Consider the following 18628-nt stretch of genomic DNA (forward strand, 5'->3'; position numbering starts at 1 on the left):
CCAAATAATTGATAAGAAGGAAATGTTAAAGTCCCCCTGTAGTCAATAATTGTATCCCTTAAAACTCATATTTGATCACCAAAATGACACATGTAAAAGTTTTTTCCTGTGAATTTTTTTCATGCCTTAAAATAGCTTGAATGCAACTACACCCTTGCTTTATTTAGTATACGCGGATTCATGAATATGCTAATAATCCCCGGCTCCACTCACTCATGCCAGCTCAGAAATGCACTCGGCCAGTTTACTGTAGTAAACGTTGCACAATGGTATGGCGCTTTACAGCATCGGACACATACCGGTTATTAATATGATTAGCCTTTTGCTTGACTATGTTATCAAACAGCTAATAATGTGTTGCAAATGTTACACAAACCATGTTCCCGTTTGCATCTCAGAGACAGACAGCTACCTTCTAACAATCATCAGAAACGCTCAGTGGAGAAAGGCACACAGTTCATCATACATTCATAATATACATCATACAGCCGCTATATTGCTAAATCTACCCGATTTTTCATATCAACAGAAAAATACAAGCACATGGCCAGTAAAACAAATCACCAGCCATGTGCTCACACAGAACGAGACATGAACACGCAGCTAATGAGAACACTCATAAGCCACGTGTTCACACAAAACATGACAACATGAAAACACACAGCTAGTGTAAAACACAAAATACAAGCTGTGTGCTACACAGCACAAGACAAAACGTGACATACACAGGACACAACAACACATGCAGAGAGAAGAGCGTACGGCCCACGTGACAAGACAGAGCGCACAAGAACGAGCGAAGGCTCAAGGCGGAGCATGAGTGTCTGAATCCCAACTAGAGCGAAGTGTCGGGATCCAAACACCATGCCCCACACATGAAACAAGGCACACACAAGAGTGCACGGCTCGAGCACGCTAGTAACCGCGCACTCAGACACAGAAAAGACAAAACAGGAGTGTCAGGGCTCTGTCACAAAACCAAGAAATAAACTAGACAGAAGTGACAGAACCCTAACAAAAAAATGTCAAGAAATATAAACAACATTAGGAACTTGATTTTCTCCACAGGGGGACTTTAAAAATCATCCAAAAATGTGACATCCTATTCACAGGATGCATCCTGCATACTACACACAAATAGTATGGGACTAATAGTATGCTAGTATGCCTTTCCAAACGTCCCTCATTTCTTTGTAAGAGTTTGCAGTGGACTGTGTCCAACACTGAATGTACGTAATTTAATTCCCTCTGGTGATGTCATGTTCAGGCTCAGTTGTGTAAAAGCCCAGCCCAGACTCTAGAGACATCCACAGCTGTCTGTACCTGAGCCCAGCCACAAGCTAAAATACATCCATTCCCTTATAATACATCCATCTCCTGCAATGCTAAACCACAGTCTGGTCTGTTTGGCAGTCAGAGTGACCCGGAGTCAATGTGGTGTTGTCAGAGTCTACCACAGTCACACACCCTGTGGAGGAATGAGAGTCTACAGCCATTATTTCATAATGTAAATGTCACACGTTTCCTCCGAGGATACAGGGGACGGACTGACGTCACCGGCCCAGATGCTAATGTGAATTACCACCTCCCCCCGCCAGAAGAACATTACTGGTGGCGTGATGTGCATGACATGTACATATGTGTTGGTCATTGGTCATATGGAAAGAAATGTCTCGGTTGAGTCCCAGCATTTTCTGTGTGACCTTCATTCATTGTAGTGGCAGATATTTGAGATGTGTAAAATCATGTCAGCGATGCTTTATAAACACTCACAGGATACTCTGTTGCAATACCTTCTGCCCTTCAGAGAAACCCATTGTTTTCAGATAGAGTATTGGAATATACATTCCTGTTTGGAAACAGAAAAGCTCTGTTCCAGAACCTAGTGAGATGCCTTGCTGTCTAATGTCTAAGGCGGGGCCGTTCACACAGATCACACGTTCACACATTTTTCCGTTCCACTGTGCTACTTTTCCATTGATTTTCCATTGATCATTAACCATCGCGCTTGCATCTTTTGCAGCATCTTGCATATTGCATGGGATTCTAAAAACACAGTGCTCAAGTAAAAAAAAAAATGCATCTCCAGAGCTTGCGGGATTTTTCCCCATTGCACTGACTTGTGTCCGGGGTTGCGTAACAAAACCAGACCAATTGCTTTTGAATAGCCCAATTGATATTTAAAACCCACCAAATCACGGCCAAAACTAGCCCAATCACGTTCGCATACTGCCTGTGTTTCATGTTTTTAACAGCAAAAATGTGTTCTGTGTGAACCTGCCCTGAATAGACAGCTGCTTTCAAAGGCAACATTTAATCGTCTAACCACATGCCTAATGTAAAACACAGCATGCTGTTAAGCTAATGATGCAGAAATATAATTAGCATAAAAATACATAATGCCAAAGACTATAGAATAACACAAGATGGGTCACTCGTATGGTTTTGAATGGGGAAGAATAAGTCCCGCCTTCTAAATAAGAGCCAATCGCCAATTGGTGAAGTCATCGCGTCACTGCAGCTGCCGTTAGAAGCTCCGGTTCCTATAGAAACAGTCAGACGTGATTCAAGCGTTTAGGGACAAAATTTATGAGACATTTGTTATCAGATTTCATTGGTGATTTCAAATATGACATTAATCATAAGCTTAGCAAACAGTTTTGGAGAATTTCATGTTTCCCCTTTCAAAGAGATAGAGCTGCACTTGCATGCCCGAGAGTCATTTCAAAGATGGCCGCCAAGTGATGAACTTTGATAATGCATACAGATATTAGGCACACAAAAAACAAAATGCATTTAAATGTTTTCATCAGTACTTTTCAGTTGTAAATACATTGAACCGTTAGAACAGTCATTATTTTTGCAGTTCTGTGTTGACGCTAGTGCCGCTTCAGCTTCAATGAACTTTGATGAACTTCTTCAATGGTAGATTGTGTCCTGGGTCTCATGGTCTGCTCATAAGTACCATTTTATCTGCATATCCTGATCATAACACAGTCCAGTGCCTATTCAAATCAGTTGGAACATCAAGAGTCTGTGTGTGAGTGCTGATGTGGCAGGTTAAAAAGGCAAATGTTTTTCTGCTGCACTGGGACAGAGAGTGCTTTGTGTAATGATGAGCTTCTTCAAAGAAGTTATTTTTCACTCTCAATGAGTACCATGTCAGTTTTGGGTGAAACTCCATTAAGACCCTCTAGAGATCAAACTCGTTTAAACCTTTCTTGAATTGACGGTATTATACTGCACATGTAGCAAAATAGATGACAGAACCATTTAAATGAGGTAAACAGAAGTGCACTTGATGAGCGTTGTCATATGGGGACATTGTCACAAGGGCCTCTATAAGCTTTGAACTCAAATGTCAAATTACTCAAAAGTTTGTTCTCCTTAGGGTGTTTTTTGTGACTCTTATCCTACAGGATAAAATGTTAGTATCATCATATTTGTGTTACTGAGTGGTTAAATATCTGCAATAATTTAGTGTAGAGCTATAGGATGAATGTAAGGCCCTTGAGCCAAAAACATAACTATCATTTCCTCTATGTGGATTGTTTCATTAATACATGTACTGCCATTGAATAAAAGTATCCGAATGACTGATTATTAGTATTTTGTTCTCTTTCTCAGGCCAAACAGAAGGATGGTTGTGAGCGCAGCGAGGCATCAGCTTTGTCTCCGGCTGCTGAAGAGGAGCCCTTCTCATGGCCAGGGCCTAAAACATTGCACCTACGTCGCACCTCTCATGGCTTTGGTTTCACACTCCGTCACTTCATCGTGTACCCGCCGGAGTCAGCCGTGCAGTCTTCTCTCAAGGTCAGTTCACAGCAAACACGTGCATAAGAGTGACCCAGATCATTGGGTCGATTGGTTTTGTCAGTTTGTTTCCTAAACGTAATTCAGCTTCAGAGTCTCTTTTCTCCCTCTCCAGCAGATACAGTATGTGCTTAAGATGAAATGCTGACCTTTAGTGCTCGTCTGCATACAATAATAGGATAATTTATGACATTTGCATCTTGGGCGGGGGGAAGAGGGGGGACATCTACAGGCCTCACAACACCTCGTGTTTTTCGGCGCTGTCAATTCTCAATGTACTCAACTGTGGGTTGTAGAAATAAATGGTGTATTTCAGCATATTTCACTGCAGTGTTAAAGCTGACCATTCTCAAAAGTGCCGTTCCAGTGTCAGTCGGTCAAATTTTTATGGGATCCTATCCTACATCGTCAGCTACTGTCAAGCCTTTTATAAAGTCTATGCCACATTTTGGGATTTTGTTGGTGTAACAGTTTAAGTCCAAGGACGAAGAAGAAGGTATAAATAACGACAGTCTTTATTAAATATAAGCCAACCACTCTAAACAGAGTGCCGTGCACAAACAATACTGGACAAAGAATGAGTGAAGGTGAGGAACTTAAATACACACGGTGATGCATGAAAAACAGACTGATAGAAATCAAAACCAGAACTGAGCATAACTGTGACAATTAGTTTTAGTGATGCACTAAAACTAGGTTTTTTACCGACACACTGAAACCAAAATGAACGTTTTCATTTAGCTAACCCCCCCCCCGAAAAGTTAATATTTAATAATCTACACGTATAAAACATAAACTGAGTTGTAAACATTTAAATTGTAGTTTTTATATAAACTTCTTAATTATATAATTGGTTCTACTCCAGTTTGTTGTTGAATATAAATATATATAGTCACAGGTGGCTGCTACACTGTAAAAAATGTCTAACCTCCCTAACTCAAAATTTTCTAGTGACTGATAACATCTAAATTTTTCAATTGGCCCAAGTGAAAATCTGTACATTTAATTTTATAATTTACAGAATTTCACTTGGGCCAATTGAAAAATTTAGATGTTATCAGTCACTAGAAAATTTTGAGTTAGGGAGGTTAGAAATTTTTTACAGTGTAACTGGACACAATGACAAAGATTCAAACAAAATAGTCTTTAATCCAAATATATCACAGGAGAGCTCAGGGAAATAGACAAAATGCACCTTTACATTGATGACAATGAACTGAAGGAAGACAGGACTTAAATACACAGCTAATTATTGGGCAGCAGGTGAATGGGATATACAATCAAGGGAACAAACTGGCACACACTGGGAAACTGGGTCACACGGGCAAACAGGCACTGAACTTAAAACACACTGAAAATGATCAAAACCCTGATTATATATACAGTCAGGGTTTTGATATTTAAAAAAGGACTGTAATAACTTCTTTTCATGACAGATTTATTCAAACATGCATCAAATAATGAAGCTTAAGTAAAAATATTACGAATATGTAATGTAGTGGGTATATTTAGAAAATGCTCCTCCGTAGAGCATTTTTTCGAGCTAACTACTAGTGAGTTTATGAGCGCTGAATGTCTTTCCTGAAGTAAATGCAACATTATGTGACATTGTTTATAAACTGTTTTATTGACATGTTTCTGCGGTTGAAACACTGATTGAGTGATTACATGAGACAAAATACATGTCAGTAAGTTGTAGGGCTGTAATCTCCCAGTCGATTAGTCGATTATTTGGTCGATACCTTCTGACTCGACCAAAATTCTGATTGGTCGATTTTTTGCCGCGTTCATTTCATCAGTTTTGCCGCGTTCATTTCATCAGGTGGAAAGCACTAATTGCTAATGGGGGTGTTTTCAGAGCACCCTTGTTTCACCGGTAACAGTCTGTCTTCAGAACACCCCCCTTGGTTTCACTTCTTTTGGATTAGCCCAACCCACTGGAGAAGAGAGACAGATTGAAGAAAGTAGGCTACTAGAAGGTTTGCTGAATATTATTTATTTAATTGTGAGAGCGTTTAATTCATAGTCAGTCAGACCTCTTCAACCATGTCAACAAAGACATCGGCAGTGTGGCAGCATTTTTTTTAAAGTTAATAGTCTATTCGTGTCTCAGCCGCGAAGCTGAGCTCCACAGAGCGGCTGAAATGATAGTGTCTGTCAGTTATTATAATACATATGACAAAAACAATTGTCTAAATTTATGTTGCATATTCCTCAAAAGTTCTTGTGATGATATCACTAGTTGACAACATAGTACTATTTTCTGAAATCATAGGCTATGATGTTGCGCAGGTGCACGTGATGCAACGCTGTCAGAGCCGACAGACTCGTGTGTCAGACTCATTTCAGTGCAAAATAATAAGGTCAAAACCGATTTAATATACTGCAAATAGCCTATTAGTTTTTTATGTTTATTTATAATTAATTTAGGCGGACGACAAGGCTACCAAGTACTGCGTACGTACAGTGCGCAGCTAATTAATTTAACGTTTTTTTTCCTAACGTAATTTTTAGTCGAAAATTTCAGGACTTCAGTCGACCAAGATTTTCTTTGGTTGATTACAGCCCTAGCAAGTTGGACTGGTTGTTAATACACACCGTCCAATGTTCATTCCTGTTTTATTTCTGAGTGACATCAGCCTAGTGGCCCCTCATCCATAAAGAGATTAAAGCTCTGTTGTCCCACCATCACCAGCCGTCAGATAATGCTAGTACCATCAACTGTTTTCAGATAATGCTTCCTTACAGATTACTGTTAGCAAACATGTGATTCACATTAATCTCTATGTCAGGCAAATATATGACAACAAAACTTGACACAAACATATAGGAATGAGATCTATTTTTCTGTCTCACTGACTCCAAACTTTAGAACAGTATTATATTTTAATCTGTTTTTTTATTATTATTATTCTTTATTAGTATTAATTTGTTATTAATGTAAAGTTTTCTGGGATGCTTAACTAGGTTTTAGGTGTAGCTTGGATTACACTTCAAATGAAACATGATTTTGATCCCACACAGCTTTTGATTTCATGAACGTTTTTGAAACATCTGAGTATTAACACTCTTTTATCTTCTCTCTCTTTCAGGATGAAGACAATAGCAGCAGAGGTGAGTTGAACTGGTCTGTGATCCACATTCACTGCATTTGTTTATTTAAGGCTTTTCTCTGATGCCTGCTACAGACTGCGATTTCTGCAATCCTATAAGATCATTATAAATCACACTGTACAACATGGATCTAAAAAACTTGGGTACAACATGTATGTAGACTGTATGATGATGACACCTACTGAATCATAGGCTACAACGCAAGTTAATATAGAAGAATAAAATGTCATTAGCATGCGCTAGTGGTAAACAAATAGAGCAAGATGAATCGCACTTTGGCAATTGTGGTTTTTATGGGCACTGAAAAAAGGAGGAAGCGAAAGAGGAGAATATGGAGTGAAAGCGGAGAATAGGCGAAAGAGGCCACTTTTACAAATGGAGCTTGAAGCAAGTAGTTTTAAGTTTTAGCATCATGTCGCGTTGATCAATATGCTTTTTCATGTTGCATTTTTATTGGCTAGTCAGTAGATGTAGGTCGTAGCAGCAAACTCACTGTGATATGAGGTTCATGCTTCACAGTAATAGGTAGGAGATTCTCAGAACTTCAGTTCTGTATCTACTGTGTCTGTCATGAGAGTGAGGTGTTATCTTCAGTGGCCTGTGTCTGACCTTGCACTCTGCGAATTGCTGGGAATCTTTAATGCACGCTCCCGGGGCAGGAAAACTCCCAGCTGGCAGTGCAGCGTGCTCTGTGGCGGTTGATCAGCTGTGGGCTGGTGTTTGGTTACTGAAGAAGAGTGCCATGAAGGTTTGTGGAGTTACAAATCATACAAGGTAGTGGAACATATAATTATATTACACAAAATAATTATCAGTAGCCGTGAAATAGAGAGATTTACAGGAGTAGGGCTCCAGTATAGATGCACATGATGTCACAGGAGGCGGGAGTTGGTGTTCAGCTTGAATACTGTGAAAAACACTTCTGAAATGGTATAGAGCTGTGTGAATGACTGTACAAATAGATTCAACAAGAAATCGGAGCTATCTTTTTACAGACTGCCAAATGCTACAGAAAAGAGAAGCAAATGGATCAGTGCAATTCCCAGAAAAAAACTAGGCTAGGCAGCGAAACGTGGATTGGCAGTTACAATTTTGTGTCAGATATATTGATTTTTGGGGTAAAATCATAACCTAGGTTATATATTGTATTGACAACTCATCAATTAAATATGCCCAAGCAAGCGTCAAGTCATGTTGAATTTATTTGTATTGCTCTTTCCAAGCAGCTTTACAGAAAGTCATAATGTTATGTCTATAAAGCCTTAGTACTTTTAAGTACATAAGTTTTAAGTTTTTAAGTAAGTTTTAGGGCTGGGTGATATGATGAGCAGAGGTGTCAAAAGTATTCACATTCATTACTCAGGTAGAAGTATAGATACTAGGGTTTAAAAAGACTTCTGTAGAAGATGAAGTATCAACTCAAGCTTTTTACTCAAGTAAAAGTATAAAAGTACTTGTTTCAAAACTACTTAAAGTATAAAAGTAAAAGTAATGTAAGGAAAGGGAAAAAATGCAATTAATGCTCTCTCTCTCTCTCTCTCTCTCTCTATCAATATTTGACGCAATTTGCCCCGATTTCTCCCTCGCTTACGGCATCTTTCCTTCGAAGGAGTTTTGGCGCTTCCCACTACCAAAGGTGACTACAGCCTCTCACAAGTTAGAAAGAACACACAACGCCAATCGGTTTAGCGATGTGTATTCAGGAGGCGGGACTCAGATCTAAACCGTTTGTGTAATTGGCCTTATTTTTTTTTAACGACGACAAGCCGGAATGAAAACAAGCCGAAATTTAATAGGAGTAAGGAGGCTATTTTTAAAATGTAAGGAGTAGAAAGTACAGATAATTGCGTGAAAATGTAAGGAGTAGAAGTAAAAAGTCGTCTGAAAAATAATTACTCCAGTAAAGTATAGATACCCCAAATTTCTACTTAAGTAAGGTAACGAAGTATTTGTACTTCGTTACTTGACACCTCTGATGATGAGGTATAACATTGATGTAAGTGATCAACTGGATTTAGATCTACCTATATTTAGGCCTGTCACGATAACAAATTTTGCTGGACGATAAATTGTCCAAGAAATTATCGCGATAAACGATAATATTGTCATTCTGAGACCATTTTCATTTAATATAATTATAATGGCATAATAATGCAGGTACACCTTTTCAACGATCTATAAACTTTTATTTCTAAAGAATATTAAACATTGAAAACGGAAAACATTTTAAATATCCCCAAAAATTAACAAAACAACCAAAAACAATAAAAGCAATGGACTCTTAGTGTCTGTTAACAAAATAAATGTCTGTTAATAAATAAAATGGATGTAAACAAAATTGCACTTCAAAAAAATATTAAACATTAGGCTTTAGACATTAGGCATAAATAGTGATACATTCCATAACAGGCAAAACTGACAGTTAGGACCTTTGAAAACAAATAAAAAAAAGCCTCAACAAGCCATATCGCGCAATTTTGCACTGTTACTCCTGTTACTTTGTCCTCCTGTTACTTTGTCAAGTGATTGTGTACTGTCGGGAAGACGGAGACGCGCTTTATTGCGTGTATATGCTACGCACTGAAAATACTTGGTTAGGATTAGGGGTGAGGAGTGCGTGCGTATTACACGCCATAAAGAGCGTATCATATGCACGCAAAAACTATTGTTGGCGTATAAATGGCACGAGAAATAACATTCGTGGTATAGATACGCATTTTCATGTGATCGGGCTCGCTGTCGCAACTCACAACTAGCGTCTTCTCTCTCTCCCAGCAGTCGCCGCAAACAGTCCCGCCGGCGCTTTCCCATACAAAGACCATGTGACTGACAAGCGCCGCGGCGCCGCCTCCCCACACAAAGACCATGCAACTGACAAGAGGGTTCACTCCTCCTATACGCTAAAGAACCGAGAGTGGTCATCCAGTCTCTTTGATAGAGACTGAGAGAGAGAGACGAGGAAAACAAACAAGCATGCAAATGGAATTATCGCGGCCGGAAAAATAATCGAGCTCATTTTTTTTTATCGTGCGATTAATTGACTTATCGACTATCGCGACAGGCCTACCTATATTGTATTTATAATGTTGTATTTCAGATAAAGGGTTCACAGGCTTTTCTTTATGTATTTCTACTGCATTGAAATCAGGTTCATATAAATGTCAGGAAAACCCGATAGTGATGTTAATGTCCATGGACCACTGCTTCTTGGGTAGATTGTGAGAATCACTGTCTAGTTTGTCTAGAAATGGATTAATTTGCAATAAGTATTTTTTATAGTAGTTTATCTATGTCTTTGACTTGCTCTGGTCAAAGCAGCACCATCTCTCTCTCTCTCTCTTTCTCTCTCTCTCTCTTTCTCTCTCTCTCTGTTCTGTTGCAGTGTTTGTCAGATTTCCCCTCATTCATATCCGAATCACGTCTGATACACGCCCCATTATGACAACAGGAAAACCCACTCTGGCTTTCATCTCCTGCACGTATTTGTAATTTTTACTGCACGCACACTCACTTCAACATATCTCCCTGCCATAGAAAGCCATTAGTATGAGGTCAGTATGTAGAGTCCTGCATGCTCTCAAAGAACTTGTCTGTAATGGAGATATATTAACAGTTATAAAACAGATTCTCAGGCTCTCAGTAGCTGATTGGTCAATACGGCATTCCAGGTTTAGGACTCTTTTAACCTTAGAGATTTTTCTGTATAGAAGGATGGCAACTAAATGTTTCAATGATCATTTGTGTCCTTAATATTTTTGTTATGTAGTCATATAAAAGCAAATAGGCATTCGAGATTTGATTACAGTCAAGTTCTGTATGCCCAAATAGGAAACTAATTCACAATTAAAGTAATTCCAACATGCTAAATTGTCTGTAGTAATTAAGGCACCAATTACAGCCCATTTACAGGCAGAGCTAAAGATATATTGATGTCCACTTACAGCTGACAGATGTGTAGTGATGTTCCCTAGAACAGCTGTAGTGAATTGATCTGCCTTTCAGTTAAATATTTGGTAAAGAGCTTTTCCTGCAGGAAATTGAGCAGCAGAAATTTCTCGTAACCGTTCCTAAATGGTGCATTCCAGAGAGTTCTGCAACGGGGGGTGTGTAACTTGAGACTTACATACACACAGACACACACACACACACTCACACACACAGATTTATTGTAGTGTTAAGGAAATGCTGCCCGCATGTGTAACACACGCCTTCATTTGGCAGCTTGTATTACTCTGCTGAAGGGCATTAATACTCTTCATACTTCGAAGTGTGCTCTTGGTGCTTGCTATAACATTGCTTGCTTGTTTCTAGATGATTTCTGTCCCATGTCAAAAGAACCCCAAATGAGTCTCTATGATATTCTGGTTAACTTGAATGCCTTTCCTTATCATAGTGATTTTTACCTTAAAGCCGGGCACAGACTACAAGAGTTTTTAAATCTTAATGGATTGTGAAATCTGGTTGCATCACGCACATAAGGAGAATCAAATCTCAAACCTGCACACACTACAAAATTTGAAAACCATGCATGGCACATCACACACTACAATATATTCTTAAGATAATCATGCCAGATTTAGCACCTCACATGATCTCACAGGGAAATGGATGTAAATAAAATGGATACTGTGTCACGGAAACGTCTCGGTTACATATGGTAACCCTCGTTCCCTGAGGGAGGGAACGGAGACGTACGTCGTGGTGAACGACGAATAGGAATCTCGCTAGAGAGGCCAATCTACTTCGAGTGAAACTAAAACAAGCCAATACACATTGGCGTGCAATCATTTGCATCAGCTGCGCAGCCTCGCAGCGCGGGTATTTAACGAGCAGCTGGTGTGATTGCACTTCAGTTTTTTGCTGAGGAGCCAAGCCTGAAAAGCTGGTCGCCCCGGCGGGTAGCAGCAGATGTGGCGACGGGACGTACGTCTCCGTTCCCTCCCTCAGGGAACGAGGGTTACCATATGTAACCGAGACGTTCCCTATCGTCCGGTCACTACGACGTACGTCGTGGTGAACGACGAATAGGAATCCCTAGTAAAGCGCCACAGCTGCTGCACCCCATCCAGCGCCCCGTGTAAGCCTCCACACCTTCTTGCCTGGAAGGACGATAGGAGAGGGCTTACACCGAGAGTATCCGTCACTGTTGTTCCGTTATAACCCATACAGTGAGATTATTGGATAACACTGGGAAAGCGTGCCCGATCTGAGGGAGGGAAACGCTGCGGGAGCCACATTCTTAAGGAGAGTTATGTGGGAATAGACATATGGACTAACCCGAGGGTTGTACTGCATATGAGTAATGGGTGACTTAGCCCAAGGGAAAGACACGGGCTTCCATTAGGAGCAGCCGTGGAGAAAATACACATATGGGATCCCCGTAGGGTCACACATATGGGACCCAGCCTAGACCCGGTTCTCAAGGATTCAGCGGACAAGGCCTGGCACCGGACACTCCGCCATGTCCGGGCCGAGGGTGTTTGGAGGACTCAACAGGTTTTGACTCTGGAGTAATAAGGGTGCACAGTAGGATGCAGCAAGCCGACAGAGCCGGTACTCACAGTGCTTCTACCCGTTTAGGGTGAGAATACGGGAGGACACGGGCTCTACACGTAGGCTATAGAATCTAGCGAACGTGTTAGGTGTCGCCCAGCCCGCAGCTCTACAGATATCTGTTAGCGAGGAGCCACGTGCCAGCGCCCAGGAGGATGCAACGCCTCTCGTGGAGTGTGCATGCAACCTGAGCGGGCAGGGCACGCCTTGAGCTTGGTAAGCCAAGGCGATGGCATCCACTATCCAGTGGGCCATCCTCTGCTTGGAGACAGCCTTTCCCTTCTGCTGGCCTCCGTAACAGACAAAGAGCTGGTCTGAGGTCCTGATGCTTTGAGTTCTGTCCACGTACATACGCAGAGCGCGAACGGGACAGAGCAAAGCCAGGGCTGGGTCTGCCTCCTCCAGGGGCAGCGCTTGCAGGTTCACTACCTGATCTCTAAAGGGAGTGGTAGGAACCTTGGGCACATAGCCAGGCCGGGGTCTCAGTACAACATGGTTGTCACCCGGCCCGAACTCTAGGCACGATTCGTCGACCGAAAATGCTTGCAGGTCCCCTACCCTCTTGATCGAGGCCAGTGCAATCAGCAACAAAGTCTTCAAGGAGAGAAGCTTTAAGTCTGCTGACTGCAAAGGCTCAAAGGGAGCATCCTGAAGTGCTCGAAGCACCAGGGAAAGGTCCCAAGAGGGTATGGAGGGAGGACGAGGAGGATTTAATCGTCTCGCCCCCCTAAGGAACCTGACGACCAGGTCGTGCTTTCCTACTGTTTTGCCATCTATGTGGTCATGATATGCTGAAATAGCAGCAGCATGTACTTTAAGGGTGGAGGGAGACAGCCTTCGCTCCAACCCTTGCTGCAAGAAGGAAAGCACTGACCCTATCGAACATCTTCGGGGGTCCTCTCTACGGGAGGAACACCAATCGACGAACAGGTTCCACTTCAAGGCGTACACACGTCTCGTAGACGGCGCTCGCGCAGAAGCGATGGTGTTAAGTACCTCTGGGGGTAAGTCACCTAGAACCTCCGCGTCCCGTCCAGGGACCAGACATGGAGTTTCCAGAGGTCCGGACGCGGGTGCCATAGGGTGCCCCGTCTCTGAGTCAGAAGATCCTTCCTCAGAGGAATGGGCCAGGGAGGGACTGTCACGAGGAGCATGAGTTCTGGGAACCAAGTCCGGGTGGGCCAATAGGGAGCCACCAGAAGGACCTGCTCCTCGTCCTCCCTGACTTTGCACAGGGTCTGTGCAAGTAGGCTCACTGGGGGAAATGCATATTTGCGGAGGCCCCGGGGCCAGCTGTGTGCCAGTGCATCCGTGCCGAGTGTTCCCTCGGTCAGGGAGTAAAACAACTGGCAGTGGGAGGTCTCTGAGGAGGCAAACAGGTCTACCTGAGCCTCTCCGAACTCTCTCCAGATCAGCTGAACCACCTGGGGGTGGAGTCGCCATTCTCCCGGGAGCACAGCTCGTGATAGCTCGTCGGCCACACGGTTGAGCACACCGGGGACATACATGGCTCGAAGTGACCTCAGATGCTTCTGACTCCAAAGGAGGAGATGGCGGGCGAGTTGCGACATGCGACGGGAGCGTAGACCACCTTGTCGGTTGATGTACGCAACGGTCGCAGTGTTGTCCGTACGGACCAGCACGTCTCTGCCCTGTAGCGGCCTTTTTAGGCGGCTCAGAGCGAGACGAACTGCTAGCAACTCGAGGCAGTTGATGTGCCAGTGCAGTTGGGGGCCCGTCCACACCCCTGATACTGCATGCCCGTTGTACGTGGCACCCCAGCCGGTGGCAGAGGCATCTGTGAACACCACAGCATGCCTGGACACCTGTTCCAAGGGGACTCCTGCCCGAAGGAACGAGGGATCTGACCACGGACTGAAGGTCTGGCGGCACTCCGGTGTGATTGCCACCCGGTGAGTGCCGTGATGCCACGCCCATCTCGGGACTCGGCCGTGAAGCCAGTGCTGAAGCGGTCTCATATGAAGCAGCCCGAGCGGAGTTACCGCTGCTGCCGCTGCCATATGCCCCAGGAGCCTCTGAAAGAATTTCAGTGGGACCGCCGTCCTGCCTTTGAACGTGTTCAAGCAGTTCAGCACCGACTGAGCGCGTTGCTCTGTGAGACGCGCTGTCTGAGCGACCGAATCCAACTCCATACCGAGATAAGAGATCCTCTGCACGGGGGCGAGTTTGCTCTTCTCCCAGTTGACCTGAAGGCCCAGCTGGCTGAGGTGCCTGAGCACGAGGTCCCTGTGTTCGCATAACTGATCTCGAGAGTGTGCCAGTATGAGCCAGTCGTCGAGATAGTTGAGAATGCGAACGCCCTGTTCTCTCATGGGAACAAGGGCCCCCTCCGTGACTTTCGTGAAGACACGGGGAGACAGGGCCAGCCCGAAGGGCAGGACCTTGTACTGATATGCTCGACCCTCGAATGCAAAGCGCAGAAACGGCCTGTGTCGAGGAAGAATCGAGACATGAAAGTACGCGTCCTTCAGGTCGATCGCTGCAAACCAATCTTGGGGACGGATGCATTCGAAAATGCGTTTCTGCGTAAGCATTTTGAACGGTAGCTTGTGAAGGCTCCGATTCAAAACTCGCAGGTCCAAGATCGGTCGTAACCCACCTCCTTTCTTGGGTACAATGAAGTAGGGACTGTAGTGCCCTGACCTCATATCGGCTGGAGGGACCGGCTCTATCGCATCCTTCGCCAGTAGGACTGCGATCTCCGCGCGCAAGACATGGGCATCGGCTGCTCTCACTGTAGTGGAGTGGATGGCCCGAAACTTGGGGGGACGCCGGGCGAACTGAATCGCATAGCCGAGCCTGATGGTCCGAATGAGCCAGCGAGACGGACTGGGGAGCGCTAGCCAGGCTCGCAGAGACCGTACAAGCGGGACCAAAGGGACCGTAGGCGTACCCGGAGTGGGGCAGCGAGGTGGAACACAGGGGCTCGGCTCGGGAGGCTCTCTCTGGGAGGCAGCCCGTAGCGGAGTCTGAGTGTGCTGTGCAACACTTACCTGATTCCACGAGGCCGGAGGTGCAGGAGGCGGCTTGGTTGCGTTCTCGAACTGCACACTGCTGCCTGCTGGCGATAGAAGAGGCGGATGAGAGTGGTGAGGATTCTCTCCCCCCACTGCTCTCCGGGCCCTCTTCGGACCCAGAGATGGAAGAAACTGCTCTTTTATTGAAAATTTGGGTACCGCTGGTTTTGAGGCCAGCGGCGGAACAAAAACAAAAGGAAAACAAGGATTTTCCACCCGGCCCTCTTCCGGGGGATGGAGCGATGCGGCCATCGTCTCCTGGAGAGCAGTCCCTGCCATCTCTGGGTCGCCCGTCCTAGGGTCGCTTGCTCCTGGCTTTGCCGCCCTTCTTAGCGGGGTCCTGGACGGGCGGGGCGGCCCGCCTGCGACTGGCTCCACGGCGCCGTTTAGATGGAGGCTGCTGCGGCGGCGCGGGAGCAGGGGCAGACGCAGGAGGCCGCCCTCGGCGACGAGCAGACTGAGGAGCCGCAGACGGAGGGGTGGGAGCAGCAGCTGGCCGCCGCGGCAGGATGTGACGGATGGCCTCAGTCTGCTTTTGTACAGCCGAGAACTGCTGGGCGAAGTTCTCGACCGCGTCGCCGAAGAGGCCGGTCTGGGACACGGGGGCGTTAAGGAACCGGAGCTTGTCGGTCTCCCGCATGTCCGCCAGACACAGCCAGAGATGGCGTTCCTGGACCACCATGGTGGACATCGCACGACCCACCGACCGCGCGGTCACCTTCGTCGCACGAAGCGCGAGGTCCGTCGCGATACGAAGTTCCTGAAGAACTTGGGGATCATGACCACCCTCGTGCAGGTTCTTCAGTGCCTTGGCCTGATGAACCTGCAGCAACGCCATGGCGTGCATGGCAGAGGCAGCTTCCCCACAGGCCTTGTAAGCCTTGCCGGTTAGATCCGACGAGTACTTACAGGCCCGTGAAGGGAGACACGGTTCTCCACGCCAAGTGGAGTTAGGGCACAGTTGCATAGCAACGGCCCGTTCCACTGGCGGGATGCGCGTGTATCCCTTAGCTGCCCCGCCATCAAGGGTGGTGAGGGAGGAGGAGCCACCGGGACGGTTTCTGGCAGTGAAAGGTGCCGTCCACGTCCCCGTAAGCTCCTCATGCACTTCCGGGAAGAAAGGCACTGGGGTGGGTTGCTGAGAACCAGCACGCGCCACCCCGAGATACCAATCGTCCAACCTCGAGGGTTCGGGACACGGTGGAGGATTCCACACGAGCCCGACCCCGTTGGCGGCCCGGGAAAGCATGGCCATCATCTCCGGGTCCGTCTCAGGCATCGTTGACACACCCGAAGGAGGTAACGGCGCTGAGTCGTCATCCGCAGAGACATCTGACCCACCCTCCGATGCCGCGATCGACATCTGATCCTCACAGGGAGCCCCAAAGGAGACAACCGGTACACACCGCGAGGATGGTCCAGCTTTCTCCAATGGGGGCTCAACTGGCTGCGGAGCATGAGAGGGGTGAGGGCTCCTAGGGGGTTGGTTCCCCGAAGGAGACGCGCTCACCGTGATCCTCAGGTCACCCATGTCACTGCCCGAAGCAACCCTCTGAGGAGGATTGGATCGAGGCAGCGGCACGGGGACTCCGCCCCTTTGCAGGAACGTGAGTCTCGACCGCAGCTCCGCGATGGTCATCTTCCCACAATGGGTACATGACTCATCCACAAACGCTGCCTCAGCGTGTTCAATGCCCAGACACACGAGGCAGCGTTTGTGACCATCCTGTGAGCCCAGGTAACGACCGCATCCAGAAACACACAGATAGAAAGTCATCTTTAAAAAGACGCTCTCTATCTGTGTAAGCTCTTTTAGGGACTGCTCTCACTGGTGCTGAAACACGCAGGGGAACAGTCACTGCGAACACAGACAGGAATGTGCACCTGTCTGTGCGCTGTCTCTCTCTTACCAGCTGTTAGAACAGCCTTTGAGCGCTCTAATGGCGCACCTTACCAGCTGTTATAACAGCTTTTTTGTTTGCTCAGTATGTAAAACAAAAAAGACAGAGAAGGTAGAGAGAGAGAGAAGAAGACTGCTCGCGCTGCCGTGCTGTAACGCCCGCACCGGGAAGGAGAGGTCCAAAAAGGCTCGTCTTGTCACTCTGTTTGTAGAACGCATCGAAGTGCTTGGCTCCGAAGCAAAAAGCTGAAGTGCAATCACACCAGCTGCTCGTTAAATACCCGCGCTGCGAGGCTGCGCAGCTGATGCAAATGATTGCACGCCAATGTGTATTGGCTTGTTTTAGTTTCACTCGAAGTAGATTGGCCTCTCTAGCGAGATTCCTATTCGTCGTTCACCACGACGTACGTCGTAGTGACCGGACGATAGGGAACTTGCTGTAGACATTATATAAGCAGTCGTGTTGTTTCCACATTTCGACCAGCCGTTCCTCCATCTTCGTTGTCCACCGGACCCGTACAGCTGCTTGTTGAAAAGTTCTGTCACTTCCGTCTCCTTGTAGACTTGTCTCTCATTGGCTATTGTGGAAGTACTGATGTAATCATAGTCATAATCATCACGATTTAAAATCCTAAATATCAAACAAGTTTGAAACTGTCGGGGCGGCCCCGATGTGTCCGCGAGCAGGTCGGGAGGTTTAAGATTTGATCTGTAAACACTCACATTGCCAGATAATCTGCGCCGAACATCGGAACCAACTGATGCCATTGACGCGTTTTTTTTCTCTGAATGTCGGGAGGGGTAAATCAGGTATAAATCAGCCTGAAACTCCTGAAGTCTGAGCCTGGTTTAAGGCACCCACACACTACAAGATAATCAAGCCAATTTTGGGCCCAATTCTCCCCTTCCTGACAATCCTAAAATCCTGATTATCTTAATGGTTCTACAGATTATCTTATCAGATTTTCCTGTGGTGTGAGGTGTGTTAAGAGTGATTGAATCTGTTCAGAAGAACGTCGGGGTTGCACTGATCTCAAATCGTAAGTACCCAACATGTTGAATATTTACGATCAGAACTCCTTTTGTGTGGAGGGAACAAACCCGAGGACACACTCGCACGTGCTCTACGTATATATTGTCACATGGAACGAAACGATACCCAATCAGAAAGCAACCTGACGGAAGACAGGACCATAACACAACTTTTTTT

The 18628-nt window shown here is 45.6% G+C and overlaps 1 protein-coding gene across 3 annotated transcripts in view; it reads left to right on the forward strand.

The window, feature by feature from the left end:
- Positions 1 to 18628, forward strand: part of arhgap21a (Rho GTPase activating protein 21a) — a gene marked incomplete at its 5' end in the record, with an annotated part of 109811 nt that overhangs the window by 47894 nt on the left and 43289 nt on the right. For all 3 annotated transcript variants that reach the window (XM_084398653.1, XM_084398652.1, XM_084398654.1), the window contains 2 exons: positions 3628 to 3813; positions 6906 to 6927. In XM_084398653.1, the coding sequence (XP_084254779.1) occupies positions 3628 to 3813; positions 6906 to 6927 (208 nt within the window). The remainder of the gene's footprint in view (positions 1 to 3627; positions 3814 to 6905; positions 6928 to 18628) is intronic.

The sequence above is a fragment of the Rutilus rutilus genome (genome assembly GCF_951802725.1).
Source record: "Rutilus rutilus genome assembly, chromosome: 24".
Classification (NCBI taxonomy): Eukaryota; Metazoa; Chordata; class Actinopteri; order Cypriniformes; family Leuciscidae; genus Rutilus; species Rutilus rutilus.